Source organism: Solanum pennellii, chromosome 1 (assembly GCF_001406875.1).
Source record: "Solanum pennellii chromosome 1, SPENNV200".
Lineage (NCBI taxonomy): Eukaryota > Viridiplantae > Streptophyta > Magnoliopsida > Solanales > Solanaceae > Solanum > Solanum pennellii.
This window is the reverse complement of record NC_028637.1, coordinates 92,900,971-92,923,847: the sequence shown is the minus strand read 5'-3', so window position 1 is coordinate 92,923,847 and position 22,877 is coordinate 92,900,971. Positions and strand designations below refer to the sequence as shown.

General features: G+C 33.8%; 2 protein-coding genes across 2 annotated transcripts; one reads left to right on the top strand and one right to left on the bottom strand.

Moving 5' to 3' along the window:
- The first annotated feature begins 9,668 nt into the window (after window positions 1–9,668).
- Window positions 9,669–12,997, top strand: LOC107020923 (pheophytinase, chloroplastic). Its single transcript, XM_015221492.2, has 6 exons — window positions 9,669–9,836; window positions 10,360–11,117; window positions 11,465–11,691; window positions 11,986–12,177; window positions 12,277–12,433; window positions 12,587–12,997. Exons 2-6 carry the CDS (start codon window positions 10,395–10,397, stop codon window positions 12,824–12,826), a joined length of 1,539 nt encoding a protein of 512 aa, XP_015076978.1. The 5' UTR covers window positions 9,669–9,836; window positions 10,360–10,394; the 3' UTR covers window positions 12,827–12,997.
- Window positions 12,998–14,379: 1,382 nt separating this feature from the next.
- LOC107007894 (T-complex protein 1 subunit theta) lies at window positions 14,380–22,829 on the bottom strand. Its single transcript, XM_015206726.2, has 13 exons — window positions 22,526–22,829; window positions 21,706–21,968; window positions 21,471–21,617; window positions 21,229–21,390; window positions 19,711–19,788; window positions 19,103–19,236; window positions 17,868–17,940; window positions 17,704–17,781; window positions 17,492–17,614; window positions 17,111–17,205; window positions 16,808–17,017; window positions 15,172–15,229; window positions 14,380–14,817 (listed from the first exon to the last, which is right to left on the bottom strand). The coding sequence occupies exons 1-13, from the start codon at window positions 22,659–22,661 to the stop codon at window positions 14,749–14,751; spliced, it is 1,626 nt and encodes a 541-aa protein (XP_015062212.1). The 5' UTR covers window positions 22,662–22,829; the 3' UTR covers window positions 14,380–14,748.
- Between the last annotated feature and the right edge of the window lie 48 nt (window positions 22,830–22,877).

Sequence of the window (22,877 nt, the reverse complement as noted above, 5' to 3'; positions counted from 1 at the left end):
CGACACGGACGATCTCCACGTGTCTGTGCGGACGATCTCAACGCACTATCATAATATCAAACAATTTTCGCACGGACGGTCTCCACGTGCCCAAATTACAATCTTAACATCTCACCATCCCCAGCACGGACGATCTCCACGTGCCCAACTTATACTCAGTCTCATCTCTATGCATGTGCACAATATTGTTTCAATAGAGGGAATGATGATGCATCTCAATCAATCAATATGAATATAATACATAACCACCTCAATTATCTCAACTATACGGGTGAAATAAATAAAACACAATCACACAAGGAATTCAAGTCAATAATATATCAGCTAATGCCCATATGCTTTGGCATTCTCAAATTTCAGTCCACATTCTATAATAGTACTTTTCCTTTCTATAACACCGGTACTCGTACCAATGCCCGTCACACCATTGATACGAGACCACCATCTTTCCCCCTTACCCCTTGTCTATTTTCATTTTTTTTAATCTTTAATTAGGAAAATGTCCTTCAACAAGTCTAAAAAGTCTTAACATACCTTAGATGCCGAGCTTGTGCCACGAATCTTTTAAGATTTTTCCTTTCCTTTTCGCAAGGTTTCGGAACGTTCCCAATCTACCAATTTTGCAATATTCGTAAGTAAGCAATTTTTGTAGACATTCAAATTATTATATGTCTATCATAGACGCTAACACTCACTCATTTTTTTCAACAAACTCCAAATCTTGATATATATTGGCATGCCAAATTTTTCATACTTGCTAAATTTCAAGCCAAGAACTTAACTCTAACCTCTTCAAATGGACTAAAATTCAATGTTAGATCATATAAAATAACACCTAATAATTAATTACCAATTAAAAAATCTATTATCATTGTATACATTATTATTATTATTTTTTTTTGCAGAAACCCATTTGTAAACAAGTGCCAATTTTCTAGAATATTTATCAAATTCCAATCATTGGCAATCATTGACAATGATTGGCTCAATCTTATTCCTACCATTCTGAAACTAACAATATATATAATAAATTCTTTTGACAAAATCACAGAAAACATTAACCTGCAGCCATTCAACTATTCGACTTCGATCGATTTTTATATATATATATATATATTTTTGAATACTAACCCAATTGCTAACAATGTAATATAATTTAGTAATCATCACCAACTTACCCATTATTTCTTATCACCCATTATCAATATAGCATAAAATAATAACATAATCCCAAGCACTCCGACAATATATTACTATATATAGAATTGAAAAGAACGAATATCTCATATCTTTACCTGAACAATGGCTATGATTTTTCTCCCTCTCGCTGGTCGCCTGTGGTAAGGTTTCGCATCCATTTTTTTTTCTAAACAAGAGTTTATTAACCGTGAAACCCCACTAACCTATTATCTATATTACTTATTTAATAAAAGTTTCATCAATTGGGTACTCATAGTTATCTAATAGTTTAAAAATACCCCTTTAAATTTTTAAATGGAGTCAAACTAGTCCTAGTTTTCAAAACGACCTAGCGGGTCGTTACATCATCTACCACTAAAACAAACGTTCGTCCTCGAACGGTAAAATAATAGGATATCAATAGACGCTCAAAAAGTTAGAGATATCTGGTCTATATGTTTGAATTGTACTCCTTAGTAGCCTGATCATCCAGATGATACTTCTTCAATATCAAAAACATTACTATTACACTCAACAATAAAAAAAAAACAATATAACTCAAGTTCAACTTTCCTTTCTTTTTGAATCTCATCACACCTTTTATGAGTGAAACCTTTAACAAAACATGTTCTCCAATCATGAACTATAAATCACGAACCTTTTTAATTTGTATAACTCTCACCTGTTTTTAAGCGATGAGAAACCTATCTTGAAGAACTTGACCTTATATAAGAATTTTCTCAATCGATCAGTGTCCCACAACCCAATCAGCTCAATACATCATATTTATCTTTTGGATATCAATATGTCCTACCATGCAATATCTCGAATGACGCTATCTCACTATTCAAATGATAATTGTTGTTCTATGTATACTCTACTAAAAATAAGAACTTGACCCAATCACCACTAAAGTTGCTCACACACGCCTGAAACATGTCCTCTAAGACCTAAATAGTTTATCAACAGACCATTGAAGGTGAAAGCTTGTAATAAAATCCAACCTAGTACCAACTCCATATGCATAGACATCCAGACATGAGATATCAATTATGTATCTCAAATAAATTTAAAATGGGCATCTCATACAGGTAACTATCTCCTGAATGTAAATCTAGACTAACTTATTCAAACTACAAGTAATCTGAACTAATATAAAATATATACACTTGGTAAATCGGTCCATTATAACCCATATAACGTCAAACTTGCACAAGATACGTGGCAACCCTGCCAAAAATTTCATAACAATATATTTCCACTCCAACTCTAGTATAAAAGCATCATTTAATTCCTACTTTCATGCTTTTGGTGCTCATAATTTTCTTGATAACAATTCAAACACGAGATACAAATTCAATCCCTTCATACGATACTATCGATAATATTGCTTCAAAATAAAATATACTCCAATTGCCTCTAGATAAAATAAAAAAATTGAACTATCGAACTCTTTCATGATTAATCTAGTCAGCTCACATATTGGAAGAACATAATTAAGTCTATAATACTTAAAACTCATTCACCACCAAGAATTTCTTCCTTGACTTCTCCTTATAACACCTTATCGTAAGTCGTACACAAATTTCCATCACCAAACTATCGAACATGAATAAGCATCTCACCTCATGTAACAAAGGTAGACTACCCATACTCACTGTATTTCGCCCTAAGTAATCTACTAGCACATTTGTTTTGTCCATACGATAAAGATTAATCATTCCATAATCCTTGAGAAACTTCCATATCCATTGTATTAAATTTAGATTTCTCTTATTAAAACTTATACTAAACACCTCGCAATACACACTATAAATAAATGCCTCTACAATTTTAATGCAAGCACCACCACCACCAAGTTTAAGCTATAACTAAGACAGTTCTTGTCTTGAACTTTCAACTATCTCGAAGCATAAGCTATTACTTACCTTTCTTCATTAATACCCAACCAAAAGATAAATATAAAGAAAGACCATCCAAACACAGCTGTTGTTCGGGCCTAAAAACAGTATCATACTAACCTCTGAATTCGATCTCCACCGTTCAAATCAACCATTAACATGTCACGAACACTCAATCCAAATTTCAGCTCGATCCAACGGTTAATTAATCAGGAAATACAATCTGAAGTTTGTTGGTCGAAGGGAAAAATGCAGCAAAACAAACCTTTTTCTTCTCTCTTCTCTCCTCTCTCTTCTCTTGTTAAAAGCTCTCTAAAAAAAAATCTATTATGTCCTAAAGTCTTTCAAAAGAAATACTACTGAGTAGTTGAGTTATTCCCTCAAGACCATCCTCTATTTATAGAGTTGTTTTTTTTTTTTTCCTACAAGTCAAAACCAACTGGAAATAGGATTACAATTCAAATCCTTTTCCTAATAGAATTGAAAACAAAATAAAGAGAATAAATCCAATTCATTTTCAAGTAGGATTAGACGATGAGCCCCTTGGTTGAAACATGGGCAATAGCCCAACATTGAGCTTTAGAAAACTCACCTCACACACATCAAACCATTGAAAAGCCGATTATTTCTAGGTTAATCTAGTTAATGCATGTGTAATGAATGCGAGCACCATTGATACTAACCAACTAGGCGTAAGAAAATCCAAATATCATAGCTAAAATAGGCCAGTCCCAATTTCAAACTGCCTCAATTCTCTTGGGATCCCTGTTAATACATTTCTTGGTCACTTACATTTCAACCATGCCACCAAACTAATCGAAATCCACACTTTAAAAAAAACATGAACAAAGCTTAATTTTCTTCAGAGTCTAGAGAATCATCCTCAAATAATGCTCGTGATCCTTCCTACTATGGGAGTATACCAATATATTCTAGATGAAAATAATAACAAAGGAATCTCAATATGATAGAAACACCCAATAAAAATGTACTTGATCCAACAAAATTCCTTACTCAACAAGTCTTGTTATCGTTCTTTCAAATTTATCAAAGTATTCCAATAAGAAATAATAGAAATAGGCCAAGTGTTTAACTATAAGTCAATACTAATTTTTTTATATCAATCTCACATGGAATGCCCTTAAAAAAAATTCTTGCACCATTTAAATGATTTCTAAAAGAGACATAGCATCACTAGTATCACAACTTAAGACGAATAGGTGAAGCAACCCTTATTCCTCACAGTGAAACTTTAGAGACAATGATGCCTTTCTTAAATGGGTAATGATACTATCCTGCCACTTAAATTTTTAAATATTAGAATATTTGAAGTTAGTGTCTTACACTTATAGTCATAAATTTCATGACAATGAGAAATTCAATCCATAACCAAATGATGTTTAAATCTTCCTCATATAAAATAACTATGATTTTCCACGTGTCATATACTATTAAGTCAATATAAGATCGATGTAATCGATCTACCACTAAGAACCATCTACAGGTGTAGGAATATGTATAGGCATAAGAGAAAAGGTCACAAAGCATATCCAGATTCAAAATAAGGTACATACTTACGTAAAATAAAGTAGATCCACTTTCGAAATAAAATTATAGTCAACCGAGAGCATATCGAACTATACTTTGGACAACCCAGGTTACTCAAATACAGTTATTTATTTGCGGAGGTAATATAACCAATCATCACTGTATTGTTCTATGATCTGTGTATTGATTCATAACTATTTTGTACCCATCTCTACAAGTGTTCTCATATAGCTTCATACAAGTATCCTTTCCAACATCCTTTGACAAAAAAAATTTTTTTTCTCCCCTCTCAATTTCAACAATATTACTGATCCTTAATTCAATATATAAAAAGCTCCCCGCAATATGAATTTATCACTATTTATCATTAATTATTCATTAAAATATTCTTGCTAGTCGATATTAGTATAGCCTTTTATAATCTCTTGATGTATTTAACTTAACTCACCTTGTTGATTCTATCAAATGAAATATCAATATGGTCATCGTGCCATTCAACTTGAACTATTCAATTTATCTTCAATATACCTCCACTCTAAAGGATAAAAAGGGAAATATGTCATACAAATCTTATAACAAATCTTAGTCTCTCAACATCATGATAAGTGATCACATTTTATATCTCTACTCAACTTTTTCCCATAGCCTTACCATAATGGCTAAACTCTTATTTGATCAATTGAATGTTCCTAATCTTATCATTATCTTCAAGGCATCAACATATACCATTTCATTACTAAATTATTCACATATCATAAACACATGTTATAAAATTGTCCCTAGTAAATTCAAATGAAGTTCAAGTATCCTTGTCTAAATCACACCTTGAGAAAGTTGTTCTTACTATTTCAAACCTCGTCAATTTCATTATTAAAATTTGAAATGCTCAATACTAAGTTATTTTTATAACCACACAACTTACGTACTAAACTGCATAATATCATCCCCTACCACAAATGTCAAATTTGAAAATGTATCCTCACCGTTGGTGAGAGAATGAAACAAGAATTTTGACCTTAAACCAAACCACACACGCACGATTAGGAATGAAAGAAGAAAGTTTCCTAAAGTCCTGTAGTCTCTCAAAGATAAGTAACGGACGTCTCCGCACCTATCCGTAAGACTCTACAGACTCAGCTCTTGTACTCGTGAGACCGATGAACCTAGGGCTCTGATACCAATTTGTCACGACCCAAAAATCACGAGTCGTGATGGCACCTATGTTCCCAACCGATAGGTAAGCCAACCCAACAAGTATCACCAATTCAACTTAAACGTGAGAAAGATAAGTATCAAACTAATATCTAACATACTAAGTATTCAAATAAATGCGGAATATAAATAAAACTACCCCAAGATTTAGTGTCATAAGTACAAGAGCTTCTACAATATGATACAATTCCAAACTAATATAAAAATCTAAACATAAGAATTATCCTATCAGCATAACAAAATAACCTAATAAATAGAGGTAGACTGAAGGTGTGGGCCGCAGAATATCCCAAACAGCACACCACAACTCCAAGATAATTCAAACTCATATCCAATCTCGAAGAACGTTCCCAAATTGAAAGTCAATCACTCAATCTGCACCACAAAAGTGCAGCAAGTGTAGTATGAGTACGAAACCACGTGTACCCAGTATGTCTCATTGACCGACAACGAAGAAGTAGTGACGGGAGTTATATAAGAAAATAAATTCTTAGATTATACAAGTATATATATATATATATATATATATATATATATATTACACTTACTATTTAAGTTTCATCAATAAAGGAAATCAACATTAAGTATTTTCCAAACACCAAACGAAACATAAAATCATCAAGAATGAATGATGGGATGAAATGCAATGCAATATGATACCATGTAATGATATGTCTCAGAATACCCAGTACTCACTCAACCGTATATACATGATACTCCTCGGAAATACATCGAGAGTTCATGACCCATGGGGGACTCGCGAGGTCCATATACCGACACGGACGATCTCCACGTGTCTGTGCGGACGATCTCAACGCACTATCATAATATCAAACAATTTTCGCACGGACGGTCTCCACGTGCCCAAATTACAATCTTAACATCTCACCATCCCCAGCACGGACGATCTCCACGTGCCCAACTTATACTCAGTCTCATCTCTATGCATGTGCACAATATTGTTTCAATAGAGGGAATGATGATGCATCTCAATCAATCAATATGAATATAATACATAACCACCTCAATTATCTCAACTATACGGGTGAAATAAATAAAACACAATCACACAAGGAATTCAAGTCAATAATATATCAGCTAATGCCCATATGCTTTGGCATTCTCAAATTTCAGTCCACATTCTATAATAGTACTTTTCCTTTTTATAACACCGGTACTCGTACCAATGCCCGTCACACCATTGATACGAGACCACCATCTTTCCCCCTTACCCCTTGTCTATTTTCATTTTTTTTAATCTTTAATTAGGAAAACGTCCTTCAACAAGTCTAAAAAGTCTTAACATACCTTAGATGCCGAGCTTGTGCCACGAATCTTTTAAGATTTTTCCTTTCCTTTTCGCAAGGTTTCGGAACGTTCCCAATCTACCAATTTTGCAATATTCGTAAGTAAGCAATTTTTGTAGACATTCAAATTATTATATGTCTATCATAGACGCTAACACTCACTCATTTTTTTCAACAAACTCCAAATCTTGATATATATTGGCATGCCAAATTTTTCATACTTGCTAAATTTCAAGCCAAGAACTTAACTCTAACCTCTTCAAATGGACTAAAATTCAATGTTAGATCATATAAAATAACACCTAATAATTAATTACCAATTAAAAAATCTATTATCATTGTATACATTATTATTATTTATTATTTTTGCAGAAACCCATTTGTAAACAAGTGCCAATTTTCTAGAATATTTATCAAATTCCAATCATTGGCAATCATTGACAATGATTGGCTCAATCTTATTCCTACCATTCTGAAACTAACAATATATATAATAAATTCTTTTGACAAAATCACAGAAAACATTAACCTGCAGCCATTCAACTATTCGACTTCGATCGATTTTTATATATATATATATATTTTTGAATACTAACCCAATTGCTAACAATGTAATATAATTTAGTAATCATCACCAACTTACCCATTATTTCTTATCACCCATTATCAATATAGCATAAAATAATAACATAATCCCAAGCACTCCGACAATATATTACTATATATAGAATTGAAAAGAACGAATATCTCATATCTTTACCTGAACAATGGCTATGATTTTTCTCCCTCTCGCTGGTCGCCTGTGGTAAGGTTTCGCATCCATTTTTTTTTTCTAAACAAGAGTTTATTAACCGTGAAACCCCACTAACCTATTATCTATATTACTTATTTAATAAAAGTTTCATCAATTGGGTACTCATAGTTATCTAATAGTTTAAAAATACCCCTTTAAATTTTTAAATGGAGTCAAACTAGTCCTAGTTTTCAAAACGACCTAGCGGGTCGTTACAAGTGGTGAGACAAGAATTTAACGACCATGCTAGATTAGCTTTTGTGTATAAGACTGCACAAATAAATATATTATCGTCATTTAGATATTATACATGTGTACCTCTTTCTAAAATAAAACTCATAAAACATGTTTTTTATTTTTCAAAAGATATTTTTTTAAAATACTCACCTAATCGAGTCGTGAACACCCTGGAATGAGTAATAACCATATAAATAACATGTAATTCCAAATAAGTTTGAAAAAATTGGCCAGAGGTGGCCCTATTGAGTGCACCTCAATTTTTTGGTACAAATTAATAATAGTAATGTGCGAATGATTTTTTATGATAATTTTTTTAAAATATTTTTTTATACATAAAAAGTATCTTTATAATAAGGATAAGTTAATAGGCATTCGGTCATACGATATCATATCATGATATTATATTGTGAGATAAAATCAGCATTTAAACATTTGATTTTACGTCGATTTTATCTTATGATTCTATATTCTCCAAAAACCATGATATCAAATCATATGGGAATACCATATCATGATTTGAGATATTTTAATACAAAAATTAATTGACACGTTTATATTTTGTTAAAACAACCCTACATTTATATCTAGTAACTATTTATTTCACGTGTAAATGAAATTATAGTCACATCATTACTTTTTCAAATTTATTATTCACACGAACATATAGTCACTTTAGGTCACACTTCACGAACATTGAGTAATAAAATCTTGAAGAGCCCGTGAAAAGTGCTTCATTTTTTACTCAAATATATTGATGAAAAGTGAAAGTTAGATTGAAACAATTACTTAAGTGGAGAAGAAATAACTTTATAATAATTTATTATGTAATTTTATAATTTTTTATTTAATTTGATAAAGATTGAATAAACAATTGAAGCAATTTTAGAGCCTGTTTGGCTCAGCTTAAAAGCTGGTCAAACTGACTTAAAAGCTGATTTTTGACTTATTTAGCTGTTTGGGAATACTCAAAATAACTTATTTTAAGTTAAAAAAAACTTATTTTAAGCCAAAAGTTAAAAGCTGGGGTAGGGGTGCTTTTTTTTTTTTTTAGCTTATAAGGTATTTCAAGTTGACCACATTTTTATCTTTTTGCCCTTAATATTTTTATACAATCTCCAAATTACCCACATAACCCTAACTTTTCTCTTCCATTTTTCCCTTTTCACGTTTGGCATAGCAACTTCAGCACTTTTATCCAGACACATAACTGCTTATTTTAAAAATAAGTTTCAGCACTTTCAAAAGTACTTTTTTAAAGCTACTTTTATTAAGCCCATCCAAACGGGCCCTTAATAGTTTTAGAACTAATGAGATTTTCATGATTATGAAAGAATATAAAATACCAAAATTTTATATCGAATGTTCAAATAAAACTTTAATTTCATCTCATGATTCCATATCATGATAGTATATCGCATGGCCAGACCGCCTAAATCTACCATTTTGTTAAATATTGTCATTTGTTTTATTTTTTCTTGGTTTCTAAATAGATCCCACTTTTTTAAGCAATCTCTTGTCTGGACTCTAGAGTTATGTAGAAATATATAACTAACTGAATGCTAAAAAGAATAAGAAAAAGCAATTCTAAAATCCCATATCACTTCTCCTAAGCTCTTGGAGATTTTGCTCATAATTATCTTAGAAAACTGATTTAAGGTTAGTTGGCTTTCAATTTTTCTTTCTAGTTTGTTAAGGAATTGTGAAATGTTGGTCTTTTAGGTTATTGATTTTTAGCTTTTATTGGATGTTTGAGTTGTAGAATTTTCAAGTAAGGTTCAATATTTGCTCAATTTTTTGGTTTTCCAGATAAGGTTGATCTGTTGACAGATTCAGAATTTGAAGTTTGTAGTTCGGGATTTAGATCTTTTGAGTTACTGAATTCTAAATTAATAACTGTACATATTAAATGGATTTTTTTAATGAAAAATATAGAGTTTGAACCAGAGTTATTGGGTTCAATAAATGTGTTTACATCAGGAAAAAGATGAAGGTTGAATTTTTTTTTGTTGTAGAAGAATATGATGTTAGTTGATTTTATCTTATTAGCCAAGTAATAATAATTAGATGTGAATAAGTAAATTACTATATTGTTGTTGAGTTGATTGCATTACTTCCCTGTATTTTATTAGTATTTGATAACAACCTAAATGCTTTGTTTTCAATGTATTCTTGATTTCAGGTATTCATTTTAGAGTTTAGAAAGCTGACTCTGGGATGGAATTTTGTTCTTTCTATTCGACACCCTATTACTGCGTTGTAAATGTTAAACCGAATGTGATTCAAAAATGCGTAATTTCAAATCAGACAATGTTTTCTAGACTAAAAGAAAGAAGATTGTGTTCTGGTTTAGATGTTTATAGCGTAGAGAAAAACAGGAAGCGGAGATCTTGCACTGTCACTTCTGTTAAGGGGGTTGACAGTGTTGTTGACTCAAGTCTCTTGAATGAAAGCTATAACACAGATGTCGTAGATGGGAAAGTCGGTACAGAAGGTGTGACTAGTAGAGGTAGATCAGTACCAAAGGTTATGATTCCTAGTTTACCAAGTGAAGCTAAAGGCGATGCTGTTGCTGTGATTGATAGCTGTTTGTGGGAATGGAAGCCAAAACTGAATGTTCATTATGAGAAATCTGGATGTCAAAATGTTAACTCCGCGCCAATACTTTTTCTTCCTGGTTTTGGTGTTGGTTCCTTTCACTATGAAAAACAGCTAAAGGATCTTGGTCGTGATAACAGAATATGGGCATTGGACTTTATTGGACAGGGAAAGTCATTACCTAGTGAGGATCCAACTTCGCGGTCAAAAAGATTAGATGAATCGGAAGGTGATGGAAACAATGCTCTCTGGGGTTTGGGGGATGAAGTAGAACCTTGGGCAAAAGAACTTGTCTATTCTATTGACTTGTGGAGGGAGCAAGTACGCTATTTCATCGAAGAGGTACAGTTTCTATCTTTGTCCTTGTGTTTTTTTCCTCGAAGTGGTTGATCTGTAGATTAAGCATTGTCATTGATGTATTGCTAGCTTTTTAAATTCATTGTTTTTCAATACTCTGGCTCGTAACAAAGGCTAGAAAATGAAACTATAAATATTCATACAAGGCTTACAAGCACATTACAGTTGCAGTCATGACAATTTGCTATAGTGTGCCAGACAAATGTTCCTTAGCACTACTTGTTTCTTTTTGTTTGATTTAGGCTATGGAACGATGGGCTTCTCAATAAGTTTCCAAATTGTTGATTGGTTACAAGGAACAAATTATAAACTTGTATCCTTTGGTGATGCAGGTTATTAAGGAACCAGTCTACATTGTGGGAAACTCACTTGGTGGATATGTTGCTCTCTACTTTGCAGCATACTACCCTCAATTAGTGAAAGGTGTAACCTTGCTGAATGCTACGCCTTTTTGGGGATTTCTTCCTAATCCTGTTAGATCTCCGAGATTATCTAGATTATTTCCATGGGCTGGTACTTTTCCTCTGCCCTCCAATATCAGAAAGCTCACAGAACTTGTGTAAGTGCCCTGACTTTCTGTTTTGATTATGTAGTTTCCTGATCCTACAAACTTATATACCGAGTAATAGGATCTTCTTGCCGGCAATACAGTTTATATTGGTTAGCATCAAGACGATGACCAAATGATGTGTTGTTACATTTTGCAACTCATGCTGAAAAAATGAATCGTTCTTGGATAATTTGATGTTCTTTCATCATATTAATAGAGGGACATTATGGATCGTATCCTTGTTTTTGGGTTTTGTCTGGTTCTCAAACTTATCCGTCTGTACGCTTCATTATGCTTCTGTAGATGGCAGAAAATTAGTGCTCCTGAGAGTATCGCAGAGGTGCTTAAACAAGTTTACGCTGATCATACCACAAAAGTAGATAAAGTTTTCTCTAGTATTCTTGAGGTAACAGAACACCCTGCAGCAGCTGCATCCCTTGCTTCAATAATGTTCGCTCCTCAGGGACAACTAAATTTTAAAGAGGCACTGACTGGGTAGGTAAAGCAAGTAGTATTACATAGCCGTGTCATTTGGCTTGCATATGTTTTCTTATACAGTAACAAAGCTTAAATCTTTCACCTTGCTATATCTAGGTGTCGAATGAACAATGTACCAGTCTGTCTCATTTACGGGAAAGAAGACCCCTGGGTGACGCCTATTTGGGGTTTACAAGTTAAACGTCAATTCCCTGAAGCTCCATATTATCAGATTAGTCCAGCTGGTCACTGCCCCCATGATGAAGTCCCAGAGGTACGCCGTCTTTCTTAGCTATACATCTGCTTTTGACATTCGATCTTGTCTGTCAAAAAAGTTTAAAACCTTACATGATATAAGATGATGATCATTCTATGCCATACACACTGACTCTAGATTTTGGTTTCGCCTCTAAATACAAACGTGCAGATTGTTAATTTTTTGCTGCGGGGTTGGATCAGGAACGTTGAATCCGACAGTTCAGTTGCATTGCCTCTACTAGATTATCCAGAAAGCGTTGAATACGACGTTGTCAAAGAATTGGAATTTGTTCGGCAAGGAGTGAAAAAATCAGCAAAAGTGCAGTTTTATGGATCAATGACTTCTCAATGGGAGAGGCTTTCCATGTTTCTAAAATCTAGATTCCAAGATGGAGTTTACTCTCCATAACTGTACATTTTTTTTTTCATTTCTTTGTATCCACATTGTGAGATCAATTTCTGTGTTACATAGCAACTTATGTAAACTGTAATTAGGTCACATATATTGAGTGTAAAAAAGAAAATTTAATTCCTTGATTAAATCTTGTTTATTATTGACTAAAATGTCAATTACCATGAACAATTCTTGTTTTTGTTAGGAATGATTAAAATGACCAGATAAGAATTACTATGACAACAGTCAAATTAACGTAATCCTTTTCCTATCATATTCTCTTTTAATCTTATTGTTCATTCATTTATGTTTGTTATTTTAGAGTATAGATGTATAATATTTTCACCATAGCTTTTGCTCTTTTATGTATTCAACATGCTTTTAATTAACGCTTTTCTCATGTTCGAGAATTTATCAAAAACATTGCATATTACTTTTTTTTTTATATATCAACTACCTTGGTTCAACTTGAATGTTTGATATCAATGTAATCATATCAATTTACACGCAACTCAACTAATTCGCCGACCTGAAAAAGCCAAGTTAGTCCCTATCCCTCCAAAATATAAGCTCATACCAAGTGTTATATAAATGAAGGTCAAACCTTAGTTGTACAAGTTATTGTTACATGCCTCAGTCACTGGTTTGTTCGTCTCCTTTCAGCTATTCTACATAAATACGTCAACTCTGATCCAACACGATGGCCAACAATTACCACTTGTTTCTAGTTACCAAAATATGGAAAGTTGAGTTCATTACCACACAATTTCGAGCTAGTTAAAACTCACACGTCCTAAAGAGTCAATTAGTGCACCATTTTCAACTTACTGATGCATCACAAAAGCTAATCCAATTGGATTAATAGATAAAGAAAACTTCACAAAGTCGTTATTATCTGGGGAGCCAAAATTGTTCTCATTTCGTCTCTGCATGATGATATTTGAGAAAATGTAAATTTTATAGGGCAAAAGACAAAAATCACATACTTTTAAGGTAAAATTACAATTTATTCCTTATAAGTCTATAATTACAGAAATCCCTCAAATTCATTGGCGCAAGATACATTAATAATTTACATTTTATACATGATACATTAATTTGATGTACATTTTATATATAATACACTAAATTAATGCACGAGAGACATTAATCGAGATATATTAATCCGATACACTGATACATTAACTTGATGCGAGAAAATAAGAAATTTAGGTGATTGGTAAAACTAATAGGAAATTATAGCAGTAAAGAGAACTTAAAGTGAAATTTCTGTCATTTTTCCAATTTTATTATATGTTAGTGGTTATGGTAAAAGAAATTAATAAATGAGTGAATTTAAATTTAGTACCGAAAATACCAGAAGTATCAAACTTATGTAATTCAAATGCTATACATGAATGAGAAGTTTAAGCAAAGCTCATATGCAACAATTTTAATAACATTCCAAAATAGATTATACATAAATTAGGGGTGCTGAAAGTAATTGATTTGAATATCATATTATTAGCAGTTTAAAATTTAAAAAAAAATAATCTCCATTGTCAATTTGATTAAAGAAAGCATAAAACTGACATTAAAATTCATTTTTGTAATTTGTGGAAAGATGATATTATGATTCAGAATAGAGTATCACATAAATTAGAACATAGAACTTCTTTACTACAGAAAAACGACACCAACTAGCTAGTTTTCCAATAATCGACGTCGACCAGCGAAACTATTGCCTAATACCATTACATGGCATTTACCTAAGCAAATCAAAATACACAATAGAGACTTAATACTGTCAAGAGCAACAAAATTCTTGAGCCAAACCTCTGCCATCTAACAAGAAAAAACTCCAAAAGTAAAAATTATAAGAAAAAGAAGAATCCACAAACCATGCAAAAGAAAACATTATCAGCAGAAAGGAATGCGAGGAAGATGGAGAATAAAGATTAATCCTCGTCCATCCCTGCAGGTTGTTCTCTCCTGCCTGGACCTCCCGCTGGTTTTGACATTATAATCTGCACCAAGAAATAGACGTTTAAAAAGAAAAACTAAAGAGGAGGTAAGAAGTCTCTACTCAAAATCAAAAACAGAACTGGAAAAAAACTAGATTGGCAAAAATAGTCGAATATGAGCACAGATCAGTTTCAAATAAGCCCTCCTTATCCCTCTCCTATCATCGACTATTGAACTTTAATCTATCTATCATTTTTTTTAAAAATGAATTGGATAAGTTATTAATTTAACTATTATTTAGTTTTCTCCCATGCATCTCAAACAAAAGAGTTGACATCTTCACAAGGTGGTAGAAAACTATGCACTTCTCAGGATTCAAACATGAATTGAGTAGCAAATCTAGAGAAAATTATTACCTGGTCTACCCGAAGCACAGTGCAGACAGCATCAGCAGCATATTTTAGAGCAAAAAATCTGCCCAAAAAGGCCAAGATGTGTTAAGGAACAATGATTTGCATAAATAGATAATAAAACCACAAAAGAGATACTCGGGATACAAAATACATGATCATTGTTCATTAAATAATACAATACTCCATTTGCTTCAATTTATTTGCCTGATTTTTGACTTGGCACAGTTTCACGGAGTTCAAGAAAGTAAAAAAAGACTATTGAATCTTGTGGTCTTAAATTAAAGATGTGGATTTATACCAATATGCCATTTAATCTTGTGGCTCTTAATCATGCCATGTTTTGCACTTCTCCATATGGCCTGGTTGCCTCCACCAAGGAATTGCCTATTGAAACTAAACCAATGATCCGGGTACTCCTAAGTCTATACAAGACACAAAATGAAGAGACCCTGAAGCCTGCTGAAAGCCATAGGCACCCATAAACACTAGCCTGTCAATTCAAATTTATGTCTTGTTTCTTCATTATTTAAAAGAAAGTTTTTGTTTTACCCTAGGATCAAAATCAGTTGATGCTGGATAAAAGATCTCACAGAATTTAACAAGAAGAATAATAAAGAATATAATTAAATAACTTTCTTTGACAACTGGTAAGTAGGATTCCTTCGGCATTGAGAAAATGCCAGCCACCATCAGAAAAGGTTACATCCATGTTCCAACAAAATTTTACAATCTTCCCATCATGTCTATGATTTGATCTACATCTTCTATACATAATTGTTTACACTAAAAAACGTGACAGCAGAATATATGAAGCATGTCTATTAAGAGAAAAAACATGGCTTATCCTTGGGTCTATCTAAATGCTTCATACGTCCTTTTAATCCTTTTTATTCATTAGAAGTTCACAACTGGTATGATTTAGGTATCCAGTAATTGCTCTATCTCGGATGTGAATTAATATTTGTTGCTAAACTTGTTTTGTACATTGTTGTTTTATTGTCTCTTTCTTATTTCCTGCATCAGTTACACTTCTTTGAGCCGAGAGTTTATCGGAAACAGCTTATCTACCCCCGCAAAGGTAAGGTTTGTGTACATCCTTCCATCCCCAGACCTCACTTGTGGGACTACACTAGGTATGTTGTTCTTGTTGCTACTATGGAATCCATCTGCTGACGAACCAAATTCCAATCTGATCAACATTACTTTATGTCAAATCATCCTTGGTTTTCACAATTGTAATCAGAAATGTGTGGTTGCACACAGGAATCCCTAGGGATTGCTCACAATTGACAAAAGAGTCTCTCTAGAAACTAGCTGTATACTTAAATTGCCTATTAACAACAATATGAACGAGTGTACGCACATTAACATTCACAATATGCCATTCTAGATGAGAACAGGTTCAGTTAGCTTGTAAATTCACTCCCTCTCATTGCATCAGGAAAAATGAATCAATTGAATGCTACTCCAGTCTACTGGATCAACTATAGACATGCTAGTGAAAATTTGTTCAAGAAAAACAATAGAACTAAACAAGCAAAAGTGAGAAACATCTAGAACTTTTTTTTGTGTTCACATAGATCACTTTCAACACTTCTTACAGAAAGAAGAAAACAGACACCATGAAAAGAACACTTACTTGGTAACATAGAGGTCCCATATACTCAAGCCAGAGATATCCTCACAGGCACCTTTCTCCAAGTTAAGGCCCACTTTGACATTTCCAGATGCATGTTCAGCATACAAGGATGATATGATCTCCATCGCATTGAGGCCAGCATTCTCAGCTAGCGTTTTAGGAACCATCTCAAAACTTTCAGCAAACTTAGCTATTGCATATTGATCCAACCTGAAAATAACGACTTGAGTTATACAACAGAAAAGTTGACCTGCAGTAAGAAGCAAGAGATCATCTGCGAAAAAAAATCAACAAAAACAATACCCCATCTCTTTGAAAGAGAATTCTTTCAGCTTTCTGGCCAGCTCAATTTCAGTAGCTGCAGCTCCAGGTACGATCCGACTATCCCTGCACATTGCCTGGAACGAACATAGAGAAAGCAAAGTCAAATTTTTTTTGAAAATGATAACTTTATACCAAAGTCAAATTTCAAGATCAGAAGCAGACACAATCAAAGCTATCCATCATCTCTCAATGTCTCAATTCTTAGTAATCAAAATTTCATAATGTAATTCTGAACTCTAATTCTACGTCCAAACAACACCTAACAATGAAGGGACAAGTAAGCACAACAGACTATTACACATGCGTGAATCTGCAAAGAAAAGAGCTAAGGTATAAATACTATGTTTTTTACTTTTTTACCTTATAGGTATTTACACCATCATCAACGGCTCTTTCAAGGTCGTCCAAGATACTATCAGTGCTTCCCCGCAGAACAACAGTGGAGACAGAATTTCCACCATCTTCATTTCTCACAACTGTAACCTGTCACATATTTAAGTAATCAAATATACTGAAAATACCAGCTACACACTAAACGAGCCCGGATATAAATAAAAATCTAAGAATATTACCCTGACACCGCCAATTTCCTCCACTGAAACAGAATCCACATGGCCAAGGTCATCTGGATTTGGCTGGCTAAGCTTTAACTGTTTTTATAATCAAAGAAGAATGCTATAAGAAATTTAAGTATTATCTTTTAACATATATTATCAAACAGAACTAGTATGCTTACAAGTGCAACAGCCCCAGTGGTACGGCAAAAACGGCGGAGTTCAAACTTGGAGCTGATTTTCAATACCATAAGTCTGCAAACACAAAAAATGAAGTCCATATGAAGCAGTTCTAAATTACACCAGCGTAGATGTAAACACATTAACAAGTCTAAGAAACAGAAATTAAAATATATTTTCATAAGAGGTCACATAAAAGATTGAACGCTCTAATTTGTGTAAAGCAAAGAGTACCTGTGATGCAAAAAGAGATCTTTTCTTCAACGGACAATAAATTTAATTTATGGGGGTTAGGGGGTAGGTACGGAAAAAACAAACATCTATCACTATGTAAGAAGGAAATAGTATTAAATATCTCCTTCCATTTGACCAAACAAGCAAATTTCCTCCATCCGTAAAGGAAATAGTGTTAGTTCGTCTTTTCATGGCACTACACCTCTTATCAGTGTATCTCCTCAACTGCTTTACCGTAAAACTTAAACATTAACTTATATCACCAGAGCATTGTCGGCAATACAACACAACACAAGGACTATAGTCAGTTCAAAAGTTCTCCTTTTCTATTTTGATGAGTTTCAACTTAATATAGCACAAGTTCAACTAAAATCTGCCAAAAAAGAATATTTGTGAAGCATAGGAAGATTAGCAACAAAATGAGCAGTACAGACAATAAAAGCACAAACCAAAACCTTCTGAGTTGCTCCTTAAATCTTAATGTAACTGTATGATGCTCTATATGGAACAGATAAGTTGTAGGTTCCATAGTTGGATTAAGAGGAAAACAAACCAGGTTAGTGGGATCTGCAATGCCGACTATGGACAATTCCAAGCAAGACAATAAGGATTTGACAATATCACACTCCTTACTAGAGAGCAAAAGAATATACTGTGGCAAATCTAAGATAATACTGTATTTCAGTTATCATAGTTGCACAGATTTGTTCAGAACAATTATCTCTTTTGACTTTAACTGTAAAAACAGTTTGAAGGTGTACTAAAAATAAAGTTTCAAATTATTAAAAGCTCAATCCTCTGATATTAATAAATAAGATCTCTGTATGTATGTGTGCAGAGAGAGGACACAAAATGACCCACCACCCCACCACCCCAAAAAAATTAGTTTCTTTACTCTGCTAATTCAGAAAACATGCAACAACTGCCCAGAAATATTTAGGAGGTATACAGAAAAGTCGCAAATTATTAAAATATCAAATATAAGACCAAACATTCATCTTACTTGTAACGCTCACAGAAATGAAGAGCCATCTCTCCCACCGCTGCTCCACTGACAATGACCTTGGCACCTGAATCAGCAACTGATTTAATAAGTTCCTCCACCTTAGCCTCCTCAGTCTTTGCATAGTTTTCAAGCTGCAAATGCAAGAGACAAAGAATCACTGACAAGCTGAAAAAGTTGAAAGATAAATAGGTAGAAAAAAATAGAAGACATGAAATTAACTTCTTTGGACTTCAAATGAATTCTAAATTTGATATCAACCATGTAAGAAAACATGAGGTGTGAATAAAGTCATAGTACCTAATAATTTGCAAATTATTTAGTAAAATAGTTCAGCGTGATGCTAATCCTAGACTAAAAGCTTAACACTACAATTAATAATAGAAAATTTATTCTGAAAGGCCATACAAATATCAGATTGAAATCAAAATTAGCATTTCCTGTCTTAAGCAGATGAATGCATCATCTATCAGTTTTCCTGTTAATTACTGTTTGTCAATTAGCATATCTAACTCGATCCAGAAACAACAAAATACTTGTGCATATACTTCCTATAACAATGAGAAATTCACATCTTCCGTACAAGCACTACAGTTCCAATGGGTTACCTGCTCAGCACTATGAATAAGAACTGTTCCTTTTGTTTCGGTTGCAGATGTATCAACACCTTGAACAAAAACAGCGACCTGCATTGGAGTAGATGGATCCTTTAAGCATAAAACCAAGAGAAGGCTGAACGAAGAGGATGATAGTTCAACTGTGAGTATGCTAATGTAGACAGCCGCTATTATTAAGACATAGAGACCAAACTTGAGAGAAGACCTAACGGTTCCAACTTGACAAAAATAGCCAAAGCTCATCACACGAGAACAAGATAAGAATTTTCCATGCATACGATCAGCAAGCAAATACCAAACATAGAGGACTGAAAAGCACATATTCACTGTGTTTTTATCTGCCCATATGGGTGATTGCATGAGCTTTATGAAGAATAGTTGCTCCAAATAGTAACCTCATACCCAGTAGAGCTTTGTCCCATCTGTGTCTGCTAAAATGTGTTAAATTAGGAGGGGGATGAAGAACAACAAAGAAGCCCTCTATAAGTTAAGTAATTTCAGCTCCATCAATGCAACACATATCCCATATCCTAGAATTTTCAACTACTATAGTCCCTCAGAAATGTGAAAAAATAGTATCATGAGTTTCACGTATTTCTTCAGTTTGATATAAAGACTAATGGATGCTTGAAAAAATGTACAAAACAAATCAGGAGCAAAGAAAATTGGCTTGAAGAAACAGGGATCAGTGGGAGAAGCAGGAACAGGGGTCTAAATTTTGGTTCTTCATGATGTGAAGGAAGGAAAACAGCAGGTACAGGAGGCTAGGAAAGCACTTATCCGGGAAAAATGTGAAATAAACTGGAAAGTGTTTTGACCAGGGAAATAAGAGTGTGTGTGTGTCGGGAGGGAGGGGAGGGGGGAGCTCATCTTAGGTAGTGATGAGAAACGATGAGAAACACTGTAGTATCTGAAGGAATAACAGGTATCCGGGTATCAATGTAAACTAGCAAACTGTCAATTATTGAAACTCAAATGTTCTATATTATTAACCATTTATCAGGTTATGACTATTATCTAAAGGTTCAGCAACTACCCATTGTCCCTGTAATCCTGCTTAGGCATGAACTAGCCCAGTTCAATTAGAATTAAATTAAAACCAAAAGTGCATACGTATTTTAGTAGAAGCCCACCAAACATAATGGAACATCCTAGAAAATGAGAAGTGCATCTTCATATAACTGAATGGTTTATGAATAACAATTCTTGCATCATGCTGAAGATACAATTTTAAATTGAAGTATGCAGAAGAAACTATTTTCAAATAGTAATATGAGGAAAAGATAGCTATAATAGGCCTTGTAAGAGAACACTAAAATAGATCTCACAAACAGGTGAAAATTGCAGAAAAGGCAAAGTGAAGGTGAATCTCAAGTTCTGAACTATAACCAAACAGGGTAACAATGACTAAACCTGAATAAGGAAGGGAGATGTAAATACCGAAATAGACCTCTTATGCTGTAACAATAACAGAAAAGTAATTTCTCGAATGTGTTTGTAATGGTTCACCTTTGCCTTCTCTATCCTCTTTATGCTCCCAACAGCATCACTTTTCAACACCATACCTCTAACTATGGTGGAATTATGCAAACCCCCACCCAATAGCTTTGCGACTCGTACATTATCCACATTGAAGTTCGCTGGGTTTTTAGGGCACACTTGAATGCAAGCCTACACAGCACAAAAAAGTCAAATTAGAAAATGTGGAAGCAAAAACCACCAAGAATACTACAAAAGAGCAGGTCATGCACCTCAGCAACAAGGGGACACAGGACATCCTCTAGTCCAAATTGTTTGCTAGCAACTGCAGATTTCATCCGTGAAATAACTTCATTCGTGTCTTTGACATTCATATTCTCGGAACCTGCCTCAACTAGCTCATCCAATAATTCAATTGTCTGCAGGGATGTAATCAATTAGCAAGTCAACCTGAGATCACTTGTCAACATAGTGGTAAGCATGATTAGTGTAGAAGATATAACATACCTTATTTATTGCCTTATTGTACCCGATGATAATTTCACTAGGGTGCAACCCCATCCTGATGAGCTCCTCAGCATTTTGGAGGAGCTCCCCCGCAAATGAAACAGTCAAATTAGCTCCATCACCAATCTCCTCTTGCTGTGCCTTTCCGGCCAAAACCAATATCTTTGCAGCAGGGTGCTGGACCTCAAGCTCATTCACAATAGTGGCAGCATCATTCGTGACAAAAAGCTTGTCCAGATGATTGATAACCATCTTATTCATGCCTGAACAAATGAACAGAATTGAAGTCACTAATGAACGGCAATAAGATTAAGAAAAACAACTCATAAAAAGGATACCAAGGAGGAGCATGCATGGAGCACACTCCTTCAGAGATGAGAACGATTTAACTAGTCTCCAATTTAATATCCATATTGCTACATTTGGTAAACCCCCTCAATGAATGTCTACTATATTATCCCTTATATATTTTTCCCAACTCTAACCCTCTGAAACTATTAATATCATTAAAGCGAAAAGCAAAAACAACACAGAAGAAATAAACTGCTATAATTGTTCTTCTTTCTTGTGGTTGTGAGGGATCTTAATGGAAATGCTGTTTCAGATTATTTATCAAGTACAGACATAAACTTTCCATTAGCATTATATACCCAAACTGACACTTTCTTGTCATCGAATCTACTGATCCGAAAAACACACATATACATACACATTGGCTGTCAAAAAAACAACTATACCTACAAAATCATCGATGTTTTTCAGCAGAGTATACAAAAACGAAAACCCAGATCAAAAAGAAGATCTTGGAGAAAAGAAGTACCATTGGGTCCAAGAGAAGTTCGAGTAATGGTGGAGAGCTGTTTACAAGCATCGATGTTTTTTAGCACAGCTTCATCGAGACCTGAAAGATGCTTGTGCCCTTCTTTCAGCATTGATTGAATTCCATAGGGCTGCATTTTTGTTGATCTCGTAAGGCTAACAACAACTACAGTATCTACTCGAAGATTCCTTAAACCCTAGCAAATGCTGTGAAAGGGTTTCTGTGGAAGACAAAGAGACAGTAGCTAGAGTGAAAAAAGAAGAAGAGGGAAACCCAAATAAAAGCCCTAGTATACATTCTTCTAGCTTTACCCCTGAAATATATATTTTAATGGTCGACAAATATTTTGGAG